This window comes from Scyliorhinus torazame, chromosome 14 (genome assembly GCF_047496885.1).
Source record: "Scyliorhinus torazame isolate Kashiwa2021f chromosome 14, sScyTor2.1, whole genome shotgun sequence".
Classification (NCBI taxonomy): Eukaryota; Metazoa; Chordata; class Chondrichthyes; order Carcharhiniformes; family Scyliorhinidae; genus Scyliorhinus; species Scyliorhinus torazame.
The window spans coordinates 18734747-18758488 of NC_092720.1; the positions used below are offsets into that span (position 1 = coordinate 18734747).

The 23742-nt window shown below is 48.5% G+C and overlaps 1 protein-coding gene across 1 annotated transcript; it reads right to left on the minus strand.

Annotated features, from left to right (window-relative positions):
* Positions 1-764: 764 nt before the first annotated feature.
* On the minus strand, positions 765-21338 carry LOC140389261 (extracellular calcium-sensing receptor-like). Its single transcript, XM_072473440.1, has 6 exons — positions 21193-21338; positions 16205-16496; positions 12989-13822; positions 12614-12841; positions 11928-12051; positions 765-1678 (listed from the first exon to the last, which is right to left on the minus strand). The coding sequence occupies exons 2-6, from the start codon at positions 16460-16462 to the stop codon at positions 765-767; spliced, it is 2358 nt and encodes a 785-aa protein (XP_072329541.1). The 5' UTR covers positions 16463-16496; positions 21193-21338.
* Between the last annotated feature and the right edge of the window lie 2404 nt (positions 21339-23742).

A 23742-nucleotide genomic window follows, 5' to 3' on the forward strand; every position in this document is an offset into this window, starting at 1 on the left:
TATGCACTTTGGAAGGAGGAATGGAGGCATGAACTATTTTCTAAATGGGGAATTGCTTAAGAGATCAGAAGCACAAAGGGACTTGGGAGTCCTTGTTCAAAATTCTCTTTTGGTTAATGTGCAGGGATGTACTTCTGAGGCTGTATCAGGCTCTGGTCAGACACCATTTGGAGTATTGTGAGCAGTTTTGGGCCCTGTATCTGAGGAATGATGTGCTGGCCTTGGACAGGATCCAGAGGAGGTTGATAAGAATGATCCCTGAAATGAAGAGCTTGTCGAATGTGGAACAGTTGAGGACTCTTGGTCTGTACTTGTTGGAGTTTAGAAGGATGAGGGGAGATCTTATTGAAAGTTACAGGATACTACGTGGCCTGAATAGAGTGGACATGGAGGGGATGTTTCCACTTGTAGGAAAAACTAGAAGCAGAGGACACAATCTCAAACTAAAGGGACGATCTTTCAAAACAGAGATGAGGAGGAATTTCTTCAGCCAGAGGGTGGTGAATCTATGGAACTCTTTGCCGCAGAAGCCTGTGGAGACCAAATCACTGAGTGTCTTTAAGCCAGAGATAGATAGGTTCTTGATTCATAAGGGGATCAGGGGTTATGGGGGGAAGGCAGGAGAATGGGATGAGAAAATATCAGCCATGATTGAATGGCAGAGAGACTCGATGGGTCGAGTGGCCTAATTCTGCTCCTATGTTTTATGGTCTAATGGTCTAAGTGGTTAATTTTGCTTCAGTAACCTTGCTTTAGAGGAAGAACTAAAGATCCTTGGAAGCCATTTTATCCATCATATGCTTCTTTGTGTTCATTTCCTTTTTCAACAGGATAATATAGCATTTGGGAGCAAAAATGCAGAAAACCAGTCCAAAACTGGATGCTAAAATCGCAAACACTTCCACAGCTACGGTATATTTACCAGGGGAACTTACATACGCCGGAATGAAAGTTATCCATACAGCGCAGAATATAATCATGCTGAAGGTGATGTATTTAGCTTCGTTGAAATTGTTTGGAAGTTGTCGAGCTAGAAAAGCAACCACAAAACTCACACAAGACAGAAATCCGATATAACCAAGGACACAATAAAAGGCTATTGGCGACCCTACATTGCATTCAAAAACAATGATGTCCTTAAAATAAGCACTGTTCTTTAGAGGATATGGAGGTGATATTCTTAGCCAAATTGTGCATATTAAACATTGCACCAATGTAAGTGCGCAAACACATAGGCGTTGTTGAACAGGCCCAAACCACCTCATCTTGTTGCTCCCCGGAAGGACTGCCCTGAATGCCATCACCACAACAATTGTTTTACTCAAAACGCAAGAAATACAAAGAACAAAAGTGATGCCAAATGCTGTGTGGCGTAATCCGCAAGACCAGGTGGAAGGTTCGCCAATGAATGTAATTGAACACAGAAAACACAGAATTAATGCAAGAAGAAGCAGAAAGCTCAGCTCCGAGTTGTTAGCCTTAACGATAGGAGTATCCCTGTGAACATGAAACAAAACAAAGACGCCGATCGTCAGGGAGGCTCCAAACAATGCCAGTGTCACCAAAATAATCCCCATCAGCTCGGCAAAAGACAGAAACTCAACTTCCTTCAATATGCATTTGTCTCGTTGCTGATTAGATCGGTAGTCCCAAGGACATTTCATGCAATCTGGAGAATCTAAAAGAAGGGAAAGATAAACACATACAAACTAGTAAAGAAAAACTCAGCATTATGCTCATATTAAATGATGCAATTATTAGAAATTCCAGGGGTAATATTTCCCCTGCTTTAACTTTGTTAGTAACAGGGCACCACGGTAGCGCAGTGGGTTAGCCCTGCTACCTCATGGCGGCGAGGTCCCAGGTTCAATCCTGGCTCTGGGTCACTGTCTGCTTGGAGTTTGCACATTCTCCCTGTGTTTGCATGGGTTTCGCCCCCACAACCCAAAGATGTGCAGGCTAGGTGGATTGGCCCTTAATTGGAAAAATGAATTGGGTACTCTAAATTTATAAAAAAAGCTTTGTTAGTAACAGAACATTGAGCAAGAACTTGTTTAGAAACGTAGAAATATAGAAAATAGGAGAAGGCCATTCAGCCCTCTGAGCCTGCTCTGCCATTCATTATGATCATGGCTGATCATCCAACTTAATAGCCTAATCCCACCTTCCCCCATATCATTTGATCCCTCTGTCCCAAGTGCTCCACCTAACTGTTCCTTGAAAACATATAAGTGCGGTTCTCCGACGACGCTGGAATTATGAAATGCAATTGGGCGGAGAATTGGTTTTGGCGCCAAACTCATGGCGGGTGCTGGGCTCACGCCAAATTGCAATTCTCCGGTGGCTCGATAGCGGCGTCAATGTGTTCCATTTCTGCACATGTGATAAATATCATTTGCATATCATTAGCGGGCCTGACCCGGTAAGCTCTGGGGCCTCCGCGATTCTTCGCCTCCACATGGCGAAGTCCCGATGGTGAGGATCACTTGTGCTTTTAAAAATCAAGAAACAGGGAGGGGTTCTTGTGTGAGTTGCTCCGGAGGGTTAATGCCTCCACCTCGTGCGCGAGGTTGGGGCTGATACAGCTGAAGGTGGTGTATAGAGCGCACCTTGCAAGGGCGAGGATGAGTCTGCTCTTTGAGGGGGCAGAAGATGTGTGTGAACGTTGCTGGGGAGTTCCCGCAAACCACGTTCATATGTTTGGTCCTGTCCAAAGCTGGAGGATTACTGGAAGGAGGTTTTTAGGGTAATCTCTAAAGTGATACATATGAAACTGGGCCCGGGCCCTCGGGAGGCCATATTCGGGGTGTCAGACCAGCCGGGGTTGGAAACGGGCGCGGAGGCAGATGTTGTAGCCTTCGCCTCGTTGATCGCCCAAAGGCGGATCCTGTTTAGGTGGAGAACAACCTCTCCACCCTGTGTCCTGGCGTGGCGGGGGGACCTGCTGGAATTCTTAACGTTTGAAAAGGTCAAATTTGAACTGAGGTGAAGGATGAAGGGGTTCTACAATTCATGGGCGTTATTCATCATGCATCACATCGAACATTAGGTGGGATGAGGGCTGGGAGGGTTGGGGGGTGGGGGACTGTATGTGTTAATGGTGACTATGGGTGATTCCTGATTCCGTTTTGTCATTTGTTTATGTTAACATGCGGCCCAATGTCTGGAGCTTGGTGGGAGGATGGGACCGTTGTTATTGATATGGGGATTGACATTACATTCGTTACTGATTATAGTTTCTTGTTGGGTGTAAATTTGGGAGAAAATGTGAAAAAGGAGGAGAATAAAAAAAATATTTAAAACAAAAATCAAGAAACAGGCACCATGGCTGATGAGGGAGAGAGAGTTGGTAGGACACAGAGAGGTGCGACATGCACTGCCGGTCCCTGACACTGGCCGAGCTGTGGAGAGGGCGTCTGCCAGACTGGGGGGGCGGGGGGGGGGGGGGGGGGTGGGGGGGTGGAGTGAGGGGGGGGAAATGAGTCGTGGAGCGGGGGTGAATCCTTATGGGACTGGGGCTGTTCAGACGTGGACCGCCACTGCAGCGGCTGGCAAGGCAGCCATCTTGCTACGCACCCCATTGACCACCTACCTTGGCCCTTGGTTCTGCAGTGTCCAGGGGGCATATGGATGCACCCACCCCATCACCCCAGCCACCACTTTCCACCCCACCACCCTGCACCCCAGCTCTAACCTCTGCATACTACGCTCCACCATACCACCCCACCTAACCGGTTGCTGCTGCTGCTGACCGACCTTCCTCTAACGCTCCGCGAGATAGTCTAGGAACGGTTGCCACCGCCTGTAGAACCCCTGCGCAGACCCTCTCAAGGCAAACTTTATCCTCTCCAGCTTAATAAGCCCAGCCATGTCATCTATCCAGGCCTCCACGCTGGGGGGCTTCGCCTCCTTCCACATTAGCAAGATCCTTCGCCGGGCTACTAGGAACTCAAAGGCCAGAATGCCGGCCTCTTTCGCCTCCTGCACTCCCGGCTCGTCCACTACTCCAAATATTGCTAGCCCCCAGCTTGGCTTGACCCGGACTTTCACCACCTGAGATATTGCTCCCGCCACTCCTCTCCAGAACCCCTCCAGTGCCAGGCATGACCAAAACATATGGACATGGTTCGCCGGGCTCCCTGAGCACCTTCCACATCTGTCCTCTACCCCAAAGAACCTACTCAACCTCGCCCCCGTCAAGTGAGCTCTGTGAACCACCTTAAATTGTATCAGGCTGAGCCTGGCACACGAGGAGGAGAAATTAACCCTACCTAGGGCATTAGCCCACAGACCTTCCTCGATCTCCCCCCGCAGCTCCTCCTCCCATTTACCCTTCAACTCTTCTACTAGTGCTTCCCCCTCTTCTTTCATCTCCTGGTGTATTGCCGACACTTTACCCTTCCCGACCCATACACCCGAGATCACCCTGTCTTGAATTTCTTGTGCCGGGAGCAACGGGAATTCCCTGACCTGTCGCCTCGCAAAAGCCCTCACCTGCATATATCTAAAGGCATTTCCCGGGGGGTAACACAAACTTCTCCTCCAGTGCCCCTAGGCTCGCAAATGTCCCGTCAATGAACAGGTCCCCCATTCTTCTACTCCCCGCCCGATGCCAGGTCTGGAACCCCCCGTCCATCTTCCCCGGGACAAACCGGTGGTTACCCCTGATCGGGGACCACACCGAGGCTCCCACTGCACCCCTGTGCAGTCTCTACTGGCCCCAGATCCTTAATGTTGCCGCCACCACCGGGCTCGTGGTATACTTTGACGGCGAGAACGGCAGCGGTGCCGTCACCAACGCCTCCAGGCTCGTTCCTTTACAGGATGCCATCTCCATCCTCTTCCATGCCGCCCCCTCTCCCTCCATAACCCACTTGCGGATCATCGCCACATTTGCTGCCCAGTAGTAGCTCCCTAGGTTTGGCAGCGCCAACCCTCCTCGGTCCCTACTGTGTTCCAGGAACCCTCTCCTTACCCTCGGGGTCTTATTCGCCCACACAAATCCCATAACGCTCCTACCTACTCTCTTAAAAAAGCCTTTGGTGATCACCATGGGAAGGCACTGAAACACAAACAGAAACCTCGGAAGGACCACCATTTTGACCGACTGCACGCTACCCGCCAGCGAGAGCGGTAACATGTCCCATCTTTTGAAGTCCTCCTCCATTTGGTCTACCAACCTCGTCAGATTCAGTTTATGTAGGGCCCCCCAACTCCTGGCTATCTGGATCCCCAGATACCGAAAACTCCCCGCCGCCCTCCTCAGCGGTAGGTCCCCTATCCCTCTTTCTTGGTCCCCTGCCTGTAATACAAAGAGCTCACTCTTCCCTACATTGAGCTTATAGCCCGAAAACTCCCCAAACTCCCTTAGAGTCTGCATGACCTCCACCATCCCCTCCATTGGATCCGCCACGTACAGCAACAGGTCATCCGCATATAGCGACACCCAATGCTCTTCTCCCCCTCGGACCACCCCCCTCCATTTATCAGACTCCCTCAGTGACATGGCCAAGGGTTCGATCGCCAATGCAAACAACAGGGGGGACAGGGGGCACCCCTGCCTCGTTCCTCGGTGCAGCCGAAAGTACTCCGACCTCTGCCGGTTCGTCACTACGCTCGCCACCGGGGCTCTGTAAAGGAGCTTAACCCAACTGATAAACCCTCCCCCGACCCCAAACCTACGCCGCACCTCCCAGAGGTACTCCCACTCTACTCGGTCAAAGGCCTTTTCAGGGTCCATAGCTGCCACTATCTCCGCCTCTCCCTCCTCCGATGGCATCATTATCACGTTTAAGAGCCGCCGCACATTAGTGTTTAATTGCCTGCCCTTTACGAATCCCGTCTGGTCCTCATGGATCACCCCCGGGACACAGTCCTCAATCCTCGTGGCCAGCACTTTTGCCAACAGCTTAGCGCCCACATTGAGGAGCGAGATCGGCCTGTACGATCCACATTGCAGTGGGTCCTTGTCCCGCTTTAGGATCAAACAAATTGTCGCTTCCGACATTGTCGGGGGCAGGTTCCCCTCCTCTCTTGCCTCGTTAAAGGTCCTCACTAGTAGCGGGGCCAACAGGTCTACGTACTTTCTGTAGAATTCCACCGGGAACCCGTCCGGCCCCGGGGCCTTCCCCGCCTGCATACTCCCCAAACCCTTGCTCAACTCCTCCAACCCAATTGGTGCCCCCAAACCAGCCACCTCTTGCTCCTCCACCCTCAGGAATCTCAGTTGGTCTAGGACTCGTCTCATCCCCTCTTCCCCCGCTGGGGGCTGGGATCTGTACAGCTCTTCGTAGAAGGCCTTGAATGCCTCGTTTATTTTCGTCGCACTCCGAACCGTGGCTCCCCTTCCATCTTTGATTCCCCCTATTTCCCTCGCTGCCGTCCTCTTACGGAGCTGGTGTGCCAGCATCCGACTAGCCTTTTCGCCATACTCATAGGTCGCCCCCTGCGCCTTCCTCCACTGTGCCTCCGCCTTCCCTGTGGTCAACAGGCCAAACTCCGTCTGGAGCCGTTGTCTTGCCCCAAGTAATCTTTCTTCCGGGGCCTCTGCGTATCTCCTGTCCACTCTCAAAATCTCCCCCACTAACCTCTCCCTTTCCATGCCCTCTGCCTTCTCCCTGTGAGCCCTGATGGCGATTAGCTGTCCCCTGATCACCGCCTTCAATGCCTCCCATACCACCCCCACTCGCACCTCCCCGTTGTCGTTGGCCTCCAAGTACCTTTCGATACACACCCTCACCTGCCCACACACCACCTCATCTGCCAGCAGTCCCACATCCAGCCGCCACAGCGGGCGTTGGTCCCTCTCTTCTCCCAGCCCCATTTCCACCCAGTGCGGGGCGTGGTCCGAAACGGCTATGGCCGAATACTCCATCCCCTCCACCCTCGGGATGAGCGCCCAGCCCAGAACAAAGAAATCTATCCGGGAGTAGGCTTTGTGCACGTGGGAGAAGAAAGAAAATTCCCTGGCCTGCGGCCTTGCAAACCGCCATGGGTCCACTCCCCCGATCTGATCCATAAACCCCCTAAGCACCTTGGCCGCCGCCGGCCTCTTTCCAGTCCTTGATCTGGAGCGGTCCAGTGCTGGATCCAGCACTGTATTGAAGTCCCCTCCCATTATCAGACCTCCTACCTCCAGGTCCGGAATGCGCCCCAACATGCGCTTCATGAATCCAGAATCATCCCAGTTCGGGGCGTATACATTTACCAACACCACCCACGTCCCTTGCAACCTACCGCTCACCATCACATATCTCCCTCCATTATCCACTACGATAGTCTTGGCCTCAAATGACACATGCTTTCCCACCAATATTGCCACCCCTCTATTCTTCGCGTCCAGTCCCGAGTGAAATACCTGTCCTACCCATCCCCTTCTTAACCTGACCTGGTCCGCCACCTTCAGGTGTGTCTCTTGGAGCATAGCCACGTCTGCCTTCAGTCCCTTCAAGTGCGCGAACACTCGAGCCCTCTTCACCGGCCCATTCAGGCCCCTCACGTTCCATGTTATCAGCCGGATTGGAGGGGCTCTCACCCCCCCCCCCCCCCCCCCACCGCCGACTAGCCATCTCCTTTTCTGGGCCAGTCCCGTGTCCGCGTCTCCCTCACCCGCCAGTCCCCCAGCCGGGGGACCTCCGTCCCGGCCACCTCTACTGTGTCCCATTCCCTTTCGGCCAGAGCAGCAGCAACCCTTTCCCCCCCCTTCCCCTCCTCCCCCCCCCCCCTCCCCCCGCTAGACCCTTGTCTAGCTTTTTTGCTCTCCCCATATCACACCCGTAAGTCAGCTGACACCTGCTGACCCCGGCTTCCCCCGCCGTCCCTTTGACCCCCCCCGTGTGGGAGTCTCCCAATCAATGTGTGTTCCTTCGTTCCCCTTCCCGCCTTTCTTCCCGCGCGCGGGAAATACCCCGCGCTTTCCAAAGCCTGCCCCGCCCCCTCTGGCGCAGCTCCTGTCGCGGCCTTGTCTCTCTCCCCCAGCCCATGTAACATTTCCTGCGCGTGATTGACCTCCTATATACAACAACCATCACACATCAAACCTTAAACATCGCCCCCACCCTCACAAACCCTCAGTTTGAGTCCAACTTTTCAGTTTGCATGAAGGTCCACGCCTCTTCAGGCGTTTCGAAGTAGTAGTGTTGGTCTTTGTATGTGACCCACAGTCGCGCTGATTGCAGCATTCCAAATTTCACTCCTTTCCAGTGCAGCACCGCTTTGGCCCGGTTGAAACCCGCTCTCCGCTTTGCAACCTCCGTACTCCAGTCCGGGTATATTCGGATCTCTGCATTGTCCCACTTGCTGCTCCGCTCCTTCTTGGCCCATTTCAGGACCCTCTCTCTGTCCGTGAACCGGTGAAATCTCACCACCATCGCCCTTGGCTGTTCATTTGCCTTGGGCTTCCTCGCCAGCACCCGGTGTGCCCCGCCCAGCTCCAGCGACCTCGAAGGGGCCTCCGCGCCCATCATCGCCCCGAGCATCGTGCTCGCGTATGCCACGGCATCGGCCCCCTCCACTCCTTGAGGGAGACCCAGGATCCGCAGATTCTTTCTCCTCGACCTGTTCTCCAGGTCCTTGAGTCTTCCCGCCCACGTCTTGTGTAGCGCCTCGTGCTGCTCCACTCTCACCGCCAGGCCCAAGAGCTCATCCTCATTCTCACTCACTCATTTCTGTACCTCCTGGATCTTCACCTCGTGGGCCTTCTGGGTCATCCCTAGTCCTTCAATTACCGCCAGCATAGGCGCCAGCATCTCCTTGCGCAGCTCCTCGAAGCCGCACTTGATGAACTCCTGCAGCTCCGGCCCGCACTCCGCTTTGTCCCCGGCCGCCGCCATTTTGATTTTTTTCCCCTCGCTTCTCCCGCTGCTCCAATGCCGCTTTTTTGGCCGTTGCACTTCTGGCCTGGTCCATAAAAGTTGGAGGGGGACCTCTCTCTTCACTTCCCCACGGGTTGTCATCAAATAAAGTTCTGTTGGGGCTCCCCCAATGAGCCCGAAAGTCCGTAGTAGCCGGAGCTGCCGAATCGTGTGGCTTAGCTCCGCATAGCCGCAACTGGAAGTCGGAGGAGCACCCTATTAAGCACAAGTCTCCACCCTATCCCTGTAACCCAGCAACCCCACCTAAGCTTTTGGACACTAAGGGACAATTTAGCATGGCCAATCCACTTAGCCTGCACATCTTTTGACAGTGGAAGGAAACCAGAGCACCTGGAGGAAACCCACGCAGACACGTGGAGAAAACGCTAACTCCACAAAGAGGCTGGAATTGAATCTGGGTCCCTGGAGCTGTGAGGCCGCAGTACTGACTATTGCGCCACCGTGCTTCACAACATCGCGCAGCAGAGGGGCAATGTGCTGGAGGAGGAGGATGAACTACAGTCTTCATCCGATGAGAAGGATGCGGGGGAGGCCGAGGATGGGCAGGATATGGGACCCAGGCAGGCACTGGAGGCTGCACAACATGTGCGCCAGGGCCAGCATGGATGCGACATCTGATAACCTCCAGGTTCATCGACTGGGGGGAGACTGGCCAGGGGCACCATCACCGCATCCCACCCCCACCCCACTCCACCTGCAACCCCCTCTGTGATAAATACCTGCTGCATTACTGGGTTGGCAGTAACAGCGGGATGGGATGGAGTATGATGACAACTCACTCTGCGATGAACTCTGGTGCTCCACATTATTTGACCATCTCTGACTCCTGCCTACAGTAGCACTTTCCACCATCCACCTGGGTGATCCCTGCATGCGAGCTGTCCATTCTATCACCTGGTCCCATCGCATCCATGGGGTGACGGAGGTGTTGATGCTGGCAGGGAGGGGTATGGAACACCGGAGGAGTGAGAGCTTGCTGAGTGGTGATCCCTGAGCCAAGCCCACCCCCAACGCCCACCCACTAACCCCCGCGTGAATCCCCTGTGTGGCCAGCCCATCTCTCAAACCCTTCTGACAGGCAGATTGTGACATTGTGCACAGGTGTTTAATGTGAAAACACAGGCCCATCGAACGACGGCTGTCAGCATCCTACCCGGCCTGGGGTGCAGAGTCATCTGCCTCTCCTCCACAGCGTCCAGCAGGGTCTGGAGCTCGGCATCCCTGAAATGGGGTGTCGCTCTCCTCACTGCCGTCTTGTTGGCTGGGATGGTGTGTGTGGGGAGTCAAGTGTGTATATGGAGGTGCAACTTGTCAGCCTTCTGCATGTCAATCACGAAACCGGCGAATCCCGCACCATTTCCCATTGGAATCGATTGTGTCCCACGTGGTTCTGGTCCTAGCCCCTTAAAGTCATTGAATTGGCCCGGATATGGCGCCAGGTTTGCTGTCGTAGAGGTCCATGAATCCTGCCCCGGCGTCAGCACAGTCTCAGGAATGGAGAATTCCGCTGGCAGTGTTTTGACCTTAACTACTTCCTATGATAGCGAATTCCACACACTCACCACTGACTGGATTAAGAAATTTCTTCTCATCTCTGTCCTAAATGGTCTACCCTGTATCCTCAGACTGTGACCCCTGGCTCTGGTCACTGCCACAATCAGGAACCTCCATCTTGCATATACCCTGTGGAGTCCTGTTAGAATTCTATTGGTTTCTGTGCGATCCCCCTCATTCTTCTGATGTCCAGCGAGTGTAATCCTAACCAACTCAACCTCTTCTTGTAGGTCCGTCCTGCCAACCCAGGAATCTGGTAAATCTTCACTGCACTCCCTCTAGAGCAAGAATATCCTTCCTCAGATAAGGAGACTAAAACTGCACACAATATCCATGGTTTGGCCTCACCAAGCCCCTGCATAATTGCAGCAGGACATCTCTACTCCTGGGCTCAAATCCTCTTGGTATGAAGGCCAGCAAACCATCTGCCTTATTAATCAACTGCTGCACCTGCTTGCTTACCTTTAGCGCCTTGTGAATGAGGACACCCAGGTCTCGTTGCACATTTCCCTCTCCTAATTTATGGCCATTCAGATAATAGTCTGCCTTCTCGTTTTTGCTAACAAAGTGGATAATCTCACATTGGATAACCGCACATCTTATGGTCTTATTAGGTTCTTGATTAAGAAGGGGATCAGGTGTTATGGGGAGAAGGCAGGAGAATGGGGATGAGAAAATATCAGCCATGATTGGATAAAAGCAAATAACTGCGGATGCTGGAATCTGAAGCTGGAATCTACCCCACCTCGACCCACTTGTTTTCATCCCATTTCAATTTAACTGCCTTTTACCATTTATTTCCTTCTTGTCTTTCTTAATATATATTTAAACCCCCCTCCATCTTAACCACCTTTCCTTACCCGTTCTCCTCTTTGCTTCCCCCTTCCCCTCCCCCCACATCTACATCTGTCACAGTTCACCCTCTGATGTTAGTTTCTCTGTTGTTTGGCATTTCACATCTTTTGTTCTCTCTGGGGACTGCCATTAGCACCCTGTTCCCTTGGTTTCTGTGGTTATGACTCATCTTTCATTCTCACTCCACAGTATAAATATTTCCCACTTTCTCTGTCTGTTAGCTTTGACAAAGAGTCATCGGACTCGAAACGTTAGCTCTTTTCTCTCCCGACAGATGCTGCCAGACCTGCTGAGATTTTCCAGCATTTTCTCTTTCGTATCAGCCATGATTGAATGACGGAGCAGACTCGATGGGCCGAGTGGCCTAATTCTGCTCCTATGCCTTATGATCGTATTTATCCAAAGTATACTGCATCTGCCATGCATTTGCCCACTCACACAACTTGTCCAAATCACACTGAAGGATCTCTGCATCCTCCTCACAGCTCACCCTCCCACCCAATTTTGCGCACATGTTTGCATTTCATGGGCACCTTCAAATGCCTCTTAAATACTCCTTCACGCAATTTCTTCCTTTTAGGAATCAGAGGCACTGAGTTCCCACCCAGCACAAAGTGACAACATGCAATCCCCCCTTGTCGGTACCTGTGATATTGCTGATTGCACCATCGGCGCATGTTATGCAGTCAAAGCAGCAAAGGGGTTCTCCTTTCCTTGTGGCTTTCCTCGTCCCCTGTGGGCAGCTTTCAGAGCAAACGGCTCTTGGAACCTTAGTGCAAAGAAGAGGACATCGTTTATTGTTTATTCCGTGGTATTTCCAAGTTGACGCCATTATTTCAGAAAGGTGAAAAGGGAATTTCAGAAATTATACACTTGTTCCTTTGACACCTGCTGCAGGGAAATTATTGGAATCTATAATTAATCAGAGAGACTGTACTGAGAAAAATTTGAGCTGATTGGAGTCACCCATGATGGATTTACAGCAGGTAGGTCATCTCGAAGCAACCTAATTGAAAGTCCCATATAATTCACAGTCTTAAGTTTAGAAGCGCAGGTACACACTAACCTGGCGGCCTGAGGCAAGGATTTCACAGGAATAAATTGTTAAAGTTATTGATGATAACATTCAGCAATGCGACCGACATCCCCTCATGAATTCGCCGAAACCTTGCCCTTTTGATACAAGTTTCACTCTGGAAACAGCAATCGTCTGCTCAAATAGACTGATACGCGTATTTAAACATGCCTGCAATTTCAAGCTATTCAGGAAGATGCACGGCTGCTATTTTTGATCTTGTCTACACAATTTGGTGTGGTATCAGTGCCCCTACCGTAATCTGACCTCCGGTCCATACAATTGCTTCGTCCCGTATCACAAATTCTTGACCGGAGGGAGCTGATCGGTCATATACTCCAACACCGACAATATTCACGCCGCCAGCGGCATTGGGTTGCCAGTTTACGATATCATAACTGGCTACTGGATCTCCATTGTCATCGAAGTAGGTATTTTCCCCGATCTTGGTGGTGAAATTGACTGTTTTCATGTAATGCAGAAGCTGTGAAATAGGATCGAGAATGGAGAAATTAACTGCAAATTATTGAGAAGAAATTCGAAACATCTAATCCCCTGTAAGAGTCGAAATCAGTTCACCAATACACCAATTAAATAAAAATATCCAACTTAAAGACATTGCCCCCCTCACCTGCCAAGGTTGAAAGCTGGAGGTATTTGCACAACTTTTTTGGGCAAATGGCCCGTTGCCACTTTTACACGACACCATATTGTGAAGGGCGTGGGCGATTGCATACGTGGCTTTATACACATTGTAAGTAACCCTGTACTGAGAGACGTCAGTAAATTCGTTGTGTATTGAATGTAAAGTCTCTCTTCCGGTACATTCTTTCAACGAAGTGGATGGCTCTTCATCTGTTGTGTCTTCTTTACCCATCAGTGTGCAGCGAAAGGTTGATTCCCAGAACTCCCTCATTAAAGCGTTGCCTGGATACATGGAAGGATGGACGTCCAGTAGAAAATCTCTCAGTCCTGGTATGTCCACCTGGCGAATTGCAACACCGATCGTGCCAGAGACAAAACGTCTGCTTTCCTCCTGAGGTAGGAACTGCGTGGATACCCAAGCCTCGCTCCCTATCCACTGCACACCCGTCACGTTCTGCCGCACCATCTCATGCAGCAGAACTGTCATCTCGGCGGGCGCAACGAACGCCACAACAACTTTGGTGGAAGATGTCTTCACAGCTTCGACGATCCTGAGCAGCTTGTCCCTGTGGTATGTTCTGTGGATGGACTCGGAGAAAGCAATGCAGACGCCTAATTGTTGGACAGCTTCGGTGAAAGCTTGCATCCCAAAGTTACCGTAATCGTCGTTGTTTTTGATGGTCCCGATCCACGTCCAGCCGAAGCGCTTGACAAGGTGAGCCAGCGCCCTCGCCTGGAAATAGTCGCTGGGGATTGTTCTGAAAAATGATGGGTATTTCTTCCTGTTACTGAGGCAGGCGCAGGTGGAAAAGTAGCTGACCTGTGGAAAATTACAATGGAACCGTGTTAGGTTTTCCTCTGTCCACACGGGGAATTCGACTTCTATGCAATGCGCACCGTCTCCAGTACCTCCCAGGCAATCATACAACTGCGAGAAGAGTTAAGGTTGCAGGGACCCCTAACGAAGGGGTAAAACTGTAACGAATTCCTCTTCTCTTCTGACAGAAAGTCCCGAGTGTGCACAGGCTTTAGGTTCCCTGTACCTGGAGAAAGTTCCGAAGGGGATTGAGTGGAAAGATGTCAGGGGTTAGGGGCGTCAGTTGCCTGGGTAATATCGCTCTCAGGGGCTATCCTCCGCAGGGTAGAATAAATAATTTGATGCACACACGAATGGAAATATTGAAGGGAAAATGCAAGGGAGTTACCTTTAATTGGTTCAGATCCTTCAATAAGGCCGCAGGTGCAGAATGTGTGCAGTTTGGAATTAATCATTTCCTTCTGCACGAATGATTCTCATGTAATTTGGCGCCGTCAATGTAACCAATGCAGGACACGACAAACGCGACAACAAGGTAATAAGTTTTCTATTGACGTTTTCAGCAACTTTATTTAGTAAGATTCCCAATGTTAACCGGCAGCGCAAGAGAACGAGACCCGGCTGCGCTGCTGCCTATAGGGTAGAGGGAATAAGTAAATAACCCGCAATTCAGATGGGCCTCATACAAAGGGCGCGGATGTTGCGGTGGAAGAAGCACCGGAAGACGAGGCTGAGAAATTGAATTGTTTAGTTCTGAGGGGAATTGGATACATGGATATACTTAATGGTTTGTTATGTGAATTTAGAAACAGTCTTCATTCCCCCTCCCCTCATTCATTTTTAGTTTTCATTCAGATATAAAAAGAGAATCGGAATAACATTTCTGTTAGGAATCTTTTAAAGAACCTTCAATGGTAAGAAATCATTTCTTAACAAGAGGGGCACATCGGAGTTAACCGCACAAAGACAGGCCATTCGGCCTGACAGAGCTGTGCAGCTGTACTGTTCCAGATGACCGTCCTTGCGCACTCCACAGGGTTACACAGGCCACACGGCAGGTTAACAATCTCTTCCACCCAACTAGTCCATGTCGGCGCCCATGCATCACTTCTCTCAATTTTTCTCCTCTAAATCACGCTTCGTCCATTCACTTCTCCCTCAAATGTTTCTCTGGATTCCTCCTAAACACATCTATACTATTTGCTTTAACTTGTTTTTGGTGGCAAGTTCCCAATTCTGGCCACTCATTGGGCGAAAACGTGCCCTCTGAACTGCCTATTGGATTTCCGGGCGACTATCTTACATCGATGGCGTCTCGTTATGTCCTTCCCTTTGAGAGGAACTTTGTACTCACTCCATCAAAACCTTTCATTATTTTAAGTACCTCCAATAGGTTCCCCCTCAACTATCTTTTCAACTCACCCGATCAACATATAATCCATTCCTTTCTGACCATGGGTTTACCCATCCCCCCTAAACTGCTCCTCTACTATTTACCCCAAATAATCTGCGTGGTGATGAATACTACATGATGTGGAGATGCAGGCGTTGGACTGGGGTGGGCACAGTAAGAAGTCTTACAACACCAGGTTAAAGTCCAACAGGTTTGTTTCAAATCACTAGCTTTAGGAGTGCAGCTCCTTCATCAGTTGGACGTTAACCTGGTGTTGTAAGACTTCTTACTATACTACATACTCCACACTATGTGAGGAAAAAGCCTTCGCCGGAATTGCTTAATGCAGCCATTAGTGAGCATCTTATACTTAAGTTCGCTAGTTTTGAATAGTTGCACAAGTGGAGCCAACTTCGCTCGGTCTACTTTAACGGAGCACTTCGTAATCTTAAAGACCTCCAGCAGGACAACTGTCAAGCTTCTATTTTCTAGTCCCAATCTTTCCTGTTCGGTGCTGGTTTAGCACTGTGGGCTAAACAGCTGGCTTGTAATGTAGAACAAGGCCAGCAGCGTGGGTTCAATTCCCTACTGGCCTTCCCGAACAGGCGCCGGAATGCGGCGAGTAGGGGCTTTTCACAGTAACTTAATTGAAGCCTACATGTGACAATAAGCGATTATTATTATTATTAAATTAACAAGCTACAGTTTAATTACTTGATTGTTGTTAGCAGTTCGAATATGTTTGTCTTTTGTCGTTGCATTTAATCAGAATTTAGACACAAAGTTAATTTACCATCAACATTACCCCATTGCAGCTCTTCGTAATATTAGTTAGCACTTCAACAAATTGACATCACGAAATAGCCCCCATGAGATTTTTGTGGAATAATGAACATTAGAGTCCAATAATACAACAATAAATGTATTTGATAGCAACTGTGCTTTCTGTATTTTGAGCTAGGATCATTGATTGACATATATAAACATCTTACCATCGGGATCCTGAATGGACCGATTAAGGTGGCCATTGCTACAGATTGAGAAGAACCAGAGTCGCCGACAATGGCAGAGACGGTAGAAGGCGTTTTGCAAGCTAAATTGGAAGACGAGTCTTCGCCTTTGTTCAGAAATTCAAAGGTCGATTTCAAAGTTAAAGGCGGCATGGTGCAAGTATCGTAAATCCGGTAACCCAGTGTAATATTGGGAAGCAGCCTTGGGTTCTTGTTGATTTCTTCAATGGCGAAAATCATCGTCAGCACAAAACGAAAAACTCGATACCAAAAGCTGTAGAAAATACATTTGTGTGGTGATAAAATACATAGAATTTTTAAAAAATTTCACATTGATGATAATGAAATGAATTTATTTTCAAATAGGAGCATTAACTTTCACAAACCATCTTGTTTAATGAGTGAATAATCTTATTTCTGAGACGTCGCATTTTAAGACTTAACTATTGCTCTTAAAGCTGTCAGCAATCAAAAACCAACAAGTGAAGAAATAACTCGGCATAATGCATATCTCTGCCATAATGTTTACCTCAACCTTAATGCAATTATGTGATTCTTCATTGAGGCTTTCCCTGCCACTCTGATGTTCTGTAACCACAGAAGCTGGGGAAATAAATCGTTTTCTATTTATTCGGAGCTTCCATCACACCGGGGACGCTTTAGGCCAATCCACATTCAACAAATTGCTCTGAAAACTCTGCTCATATTTGACAGCTGTTGCAAACAGGAAATTGGGATAATCCACAACATTCTACAACAATCAATAACATTATGAATAAAGAGCCTTCCAAAAAAAAGGCTAATTCACTGTATCTCTCAATGTTAGCCGTTCTTTTTTAATTAATCAGGTTCCAGATGCAGATGGTGGGGGGGGGGGGGGGGGGGGGTGAATGTAGTGAGACATGAATCCAAGGTCCTGGTTGAGGCCATGCTTATGAATGCGGAACTTAGCTGTCACTTTCTGCTCGGCGATTCTGTGTTCGGCACGCATGAGTACAGCCTCAACCGGGACCTTGGATTCATGTCTCACTACATTAACCCCTCACCATCTGTACTGGGCTTGCGAAATCCTATCAACTGTCCTGGCTTGAGACAATTCACACCTCTTTAACCTGTGATTATCCCTCTCTCCAGTTGCACCACCTGGACCTGTAAAGACGTAATTACTTGCAAGGACTGGCATTCAAAGTACCATCTTGCATCATTGACTTTGTCTGCACATGTGTTTGTGAAACCCACCTCTTCACTCACCTGATGAAGGAGCTACCTCCGAAAGCTAGTGATTCCAAATAAACCTGTTGTTCTGTGTAACGGGTTTTGTTTAAATCCGTTAATTATTTTGGGGGTATATTGTTCACGGGCTAACATATAATCAGGAGTGAAAACATTAACCCTGCCCACCTTTCCTGAAATGCTTTTAAAATAGAGTGCTCAAGTACAAGTTTCCACGTAGAGTTTTGATTATGAACTGCTTTCCATTTATATCTATGTTGAATTTCCATCATGAATCTTCTTTAAAGCATAGAAATGATACGGCTTTACTTCAGTTTTCCTATTTGATCAATAAAATAGTGATGGCACAATTCACTGCCAAAATTATATGATTCATATGCCCTAGGCGTTTATTTCCACGCCCCAACTAATTGTGTGTTTCTGAAAACTCCAAGTATCAGCTTCCATCTCTGAGCTTTCTCTGGCCCATTCATTACATATATCGCCTCTTCCACACACAATCTCCTGGAATATCAATTACAATGGGCAGACCTCTCGGAACATGAATGCTGTCTTCAGGACGTATCTTATCCTGTCAAATATAAACTTGCTCTCGAGCCACTTTTGATTGTCATAAAATTAATACTGCTCCCGTTTCTCCATGGATCTTTTATACTTTGCATGACCGACCGCCCACTATTCCATCTCCCATGGACAGTACCCCCACCCAGCAAGGGCGTTGGAGTGCAAAGATAGTCGATGATACAATTGGCTAATTTTTCATATCACTGATGTACAACTTCTGGAACTGACTCTAAAACAAAAGCAACATTTTGAGGATATTGGAAATCTGAAATAAATTCAGGAAAGGTTGTCCGCACTCAACAATTCAGACAGCATCTGCAAAAGAGACGGAGACTTATCTTTTCCGGTTGATGATCTTCGTCGTGTACAGTTATGATGAAATGTGATGGATTTGAAACAGTAACTGAGCGGAATTAATTGAACTCAGCCAGGCTAATTCTCTGTCTCTCAGTCTGTCTAACCATCTCGCATTCTTATAAATGACCTGGAGGAAGGCCTAGAAGGATGGATGAGTAAATTTGCAGATGACACTAAAGTCGGTGGAGTTGTGGACAGTGCAGAAGGATGTTGCAGGTTACAGAGAGACATAGATAAGCTGCAGAGCTGGGCTGAGAGGTGGCAAATGGAGTTTAATGCAGAAAAGTGTGAGGTGATTCATTTTGGAAGGAGTAACAGGAATACAGAGTACTGGGCTAATGGTAAGATTCTTGGTAGTGTGGATGAGCAGAGAGATCTCGGTGTCCATGTACATCGATCCCTGAAAGTTGCCACCTAGGTTGATAGGGTTGTTAAGAAGGCGTCCGGTGTGTTAGCTTTTATTGGTAGAGGGATTGAGTTTCGGAGCCATGAGGTAATGTTGCAGCTGTACAAAACTCTGGTGTTGCCACATTTGGAGTATTGCGTGCAGTTCTAGTCACCGCATTATAGGAAGGATCTGGAAGCATTGGACAGGGTGCAAAGGAGATTTACCAGGATGTTGCCTGGTATGGAGGGAAGATCTTATGAGGAAAGGCTGAGCGACTTAAAGCTGTTTTCGTTAGAGCAAAGAAGTTTAAGATGTCACTTAATTGAGGCACACAAGATGATCAGAGGATTAGATAGGGTGGACAGTGAGAGCCTTTTTCCTCGGATGGTGATGGCTAGCACGAGGGGACATAGCTTTAAATTGAGGGGAGATAGATATAGGACAGGTGTCAGAGGTAGGTTCTTTACGCAGAGAGTAGTACGGTCGTGGAATGCCCTGCCTGCAACAGTCGTGGACCCGCCAACATTAAGGGCATTCAAACGGTCATTGGATAAAAATATGGATGATAATGGAATACTGGAGATAGGCTTTAGATTGGTTTCACAGGTCGGCGCAACATCGAGGGCCGAAGGGCTTGTACTGCGCTGTAATGTTCTATGTTCTATGTTCTCTTGCTCTCTTTATTCTCTTTTGCAGTCTCTTACCCATGGTCCTCGTTTATTTTCCTTTTCTATCAATAGTAACACGACACTAAAGAATGACTGTTTCATTCCCCAAATTTCAAAAGTCCTCATTGGGTTTGTTTTCATGTAACAAAAGAATTTCATCAGGGCGATGGTGGTGCCAATCCATTGCATTATTTGGTGCATTATCTCTATTTGCCGGAAAAATAAGACTGTCCTGTAACCCCGGCTGATAAATGTGGAAACAAAATATGCAGCTGTCTCAGCCTGATATGGACAAGGTCAGGTTTTGACCTGTTGTGTATGACAGCATTGCTATTTATAACCAGCAGCCTGAAAATTAATGTTTTTCCTGGGACAGTAATTCTGATCGATAGACAAGATCATTAAAAAAAACATCTGCTGCAATCGATAATTCATGAGTGATATCAAGCACAGTGTATCTTCCAGTTTGTAGCCTGCTTTCAGCACAAGGGCCACTTTCTCAAGTATTCTAATCTGGAACAAGCCTGAAGCCCCGGAATGAGATGTTTAGTTTGGAAATACGCATTGTAACCAACTTAGTGCCAGAGTGCAGAAGGAGGCCATTCGGCCCATCGAGTCTACACTGGCCCCCTGAAAGGGCAACCCAACAAGGTCCACTCTCATGCCCCATCCCCGTAACCCCGCCTAATGTACACACATCTCTGGACACTAAGGGGCAATTTAGCATGGCTACTCCACCTACCCTGCACATCTTTGGACTGTGGGAGGAAACCGGAGCACCCGGGGAAACCCATGCAGACACGGGGAGAATGTGCAAACTCCACACAGGCATTGTCCCAAGGTCAGAATTGAACCCTGGTCCCCGACTGTGTGAGGCAGCCGGTGAAACTTGGTACTGTGCATTTGTGCAGTTGTAACCTGAGGGAGACCTGTAAACTGGTTCATAGGTTTAATTAAATACGTGTAGTAATGAAATATCAAACATTTCTATAAACATGAAAAGTCTGAAGCATAGTTTGCCATTTGTTATGACCCACTTGATTGAGAGCCCATCCTCAAACATCCCCAGCACCAATACACACTGACAGCCGTGTGTACCATCTACAAGATGCATTGCAGGAACTCACCAAGGCTCCCTGGACAGCAACTTCCAAACCCTCGCCCACGACCACCTGAGACAACAGCAGATACAAGGGAACACCGCGACCTGGAAGGTCCCCTTCAAACCGCTCAACTTAGAAATATATCGCCGTTCCTTCATTATCCCTGCGTCAAAATCCTGGAACTGTTTCCCTAACAGCACTGTGGGTGTACCTATACCTCAGCTGCAGTGGTTCAACAGTCACGTTCAGTAATGCACAAAAGTGGTTTAATGAAGCCAATATACTGTGATCCTGCAGGTTCAGATTTTAACCCTGTGCAAGTACATTGATTGTGAATGAGTTAAAACCGACCCGTGTTTCAGCTTAGCCTCCATAATAGTTGGGCTAGCGATTTGCAATTTACCTGTTTCGTATTTTACACTAATTTCCCGGGCAATGCGGAATATAAATATCAAAATCAGAAACGAATTATACCATCATCAAGGATATTCCGCTGAATAACACATGTATTCTACACTACAGCGTGTCTAATGACAGACCGAACGAAGAGAAGGACGGCGCGGTAGCTCAACTTGTAGGTTACACAACAAGTTCCCTCATTCAGAACAGACATTTGCAACGTTAGAAATGCACAGCACAATACAAACACTCACTGACTTTTTGCATTTTACCGCTTTAGGTTTACTTTGAAAGGAAAGATCCAGGCTGTCAACATTGGTGTGCACGCTGAAAACTCCACCGATAATTATGTCACCTTCCTTGGACAGGCCAGCCAAGTCATCAGTCCCCCATTGTTTGCAAGTTGGTTCATTCTCCAACAGCACAGAAGCAAGAAGGGATAACGGTAAAAATAACGACAAGATGTAATACATCATTAGCATTCAATGTAACTCTTTTTCACGGGTCGAATTTCTGTGCTTATATAATGTGACAGCAATTACGATCTTTCCACTACTATAAATAGATTTATTTCAGGACACTCAAACTCCCAATTGGATGCCAATCATATTTTCAATTTGCCTGCGGAGCAAAAGCAGAGTGCAAATGACAAAATTACAATTATCCTGTTCCCTCGCCATGAGGTGACGAATAAAACTTTTGTTGATGTTTTGCAATGCTACCTTCGTCGGCTAAAATGTGTAAGCTTTGGGTACAAGCAGAGACCTGTAAACATATTTGGTGTCAAATGAGTAACTTCATTGCAACGGCACTTCTTTAACTATGGGTTTCCTAGTTATTCTTTCACCAATGATATTCGCAGAATCAAAACATGTCACTCTGGGAAGAGATACATAAAGCTATCAAAGGCAGAGGACTACAAATCTTAATGTTGCCAAAAGTCTGGACTTGTGACTTCTTTATCATCATAGAAAATAGACGTCAATTTGGAAACTGTTGTCTTGCGAGGGATTTTTCTTTTGTTCATTGGATGTGGGCGGCGCTGGCTAGGCCTGCATTTATTGCCCATCCCTAATTGCCCTTGTTCAGAGGGCATTTGAAGAGTCTATCACATTGCTGCAGGTCTGGAACCACGTGTAGCCCAGGCCAGGTTAAGGACGGCAGATTTCCTTCTGTAAAGGACACTAGTGAACCAGTTGGGTTTTTATAACAATCGACAATTAGACTTTTATTTCCAGATTTTAATTGAATTCAAACTACACCTTCTGCTTTGGGAACCAAGGTTCCCACAGTATTACCCTGGGCCTATAGTTTACCGGCCCAGTGCCCTCGTGTAGCACCTTATAATGTTGGACTCAAACTATCCGAGGAATAACTCTATTTCATTCAAATATGCTTATTATAATTTCAGCATTGGTCATTGGAGAAATGAATTTGCTGACTACTAAACTTGTTCATGGTAAAGTTGTGTTAAACAGAACACCCGGAGGCCTTGTTCATCATGGCCGGAGACTTCAGCAAGGCCAAACTCAAGAGTGTACTGCCAAAATTCCACCAGCACATCTCCTGTCCCACCAGGGGCGACAACACTCTTGACCACTGCTACTCAAAAATCAAGGGCGCCTACCGTTCCATCCCCCGACCGCACTTTGGGAAATCAGGCCATAAGACGGTGCTCTTTCTCCCGGCATACAAGCAGAAACTCAAGCGGGAGAATCCAGCTAAGAAGGTTGTGCAGTGCTGGTCCGAGGAGACAGATGAGCTCTTACATGACTGCTTAGAGACAGTGGACTGGTCCATATTTAAGAACTCAGCGACCAATTTAAATGAGTATGCCACCACCGTCACAGACGTCATCAGCAAATGTGTGGACGACTGCGTGCCAAAGAAAGCAGTATGTGCGTTCCCCAACCGGAAACCATGGCTCAATCGCAAGATTGACTCCCTACTGAAGGACAGATCTGAGGTGTTCAAGACAGACGACCCTGACCTATACAAGAAATCCAGGTACGACCTCCGCAAAGCCATCTGAGATGCCAAGAGAGAATATCAAACCAAACTAGAGTCACAGACAGTCTCTCGGCGGTTGTGGCAAGGACTGAACAACATAACGGGCTACAAAGCGAAGCCAAGCATATCTCTGGCAGCAGCGCACCCCTCCCCGATGAACTCAATGCATTCTATGCTCAGTTCGAGCAGGTAACCAACAATCCGCCGTCGAGTGCCCCAGCAGCCCATAATTCACCCATACCCACCATCACAGCTTCCAAAGTCAGATTGGCCTTCCTGAAAGTGAACCCTCGGAAGGCGACGGGCCCGGACGGGATCCCTGGCCGTGCACTCAGAGCCTGCGCGGACCAACTGGCAGAGGTATTCGTGGACATCTTTAACCTGTCCCTACTCCACTCCGAGGTCCCCACCTGCTTCAAGAAGACCACCATCATACCGGTACCAAAGAAGAACCAGGCAACGTGCCTCAATGACTACCGTCCAGTGGCCCTGACTTCAGTCGTAATGAAGTGCTTCGAGAGGTTGATCACAAAGCGCATCACCTCCATACTCCCAGAACGCCTTGATCCACTGCAATTCGCAATCCGCTGCAACCGGTCCACATCAGATGCCATTTCCCTGGCCCTACATTCATCCCTGGAGCATCTCGAAAACAAGGACTCCTACATCAGACTCCTATTTATTGACTACAGCTCCGCCTTCAACACCATAATCCCAGCCAAGCTCATATCAAAGCTCCAAAACCTAGGACTTGGCTCCCCACTCTGCAACTGGATCCTCGATTTTCTGACCAACAGA

Coding starts and splice junctions, on each gene's coding strand:
- LOC140389261 (XM_072473440.1), bottom strand. CDS start 16,462: ATGATTTTCGCCATTGAAGAAATCAACAAGAACCCAAGGCTGCTTCCC. Junction 12,842..12,988: donor CCAGCTTTCAACCTTGGCAG/GTGAGGGGGGCA, acceptor CCTATTTCACAG/CTTCTGCATTACATGAAAAC. Junction 1,679..11,927: donor TGCAATCAGCAATATCACAG/GTACCGACAAGG, acceptor CCCTTCTTTTAG/ATTCTCCAGATTGCATGAAA.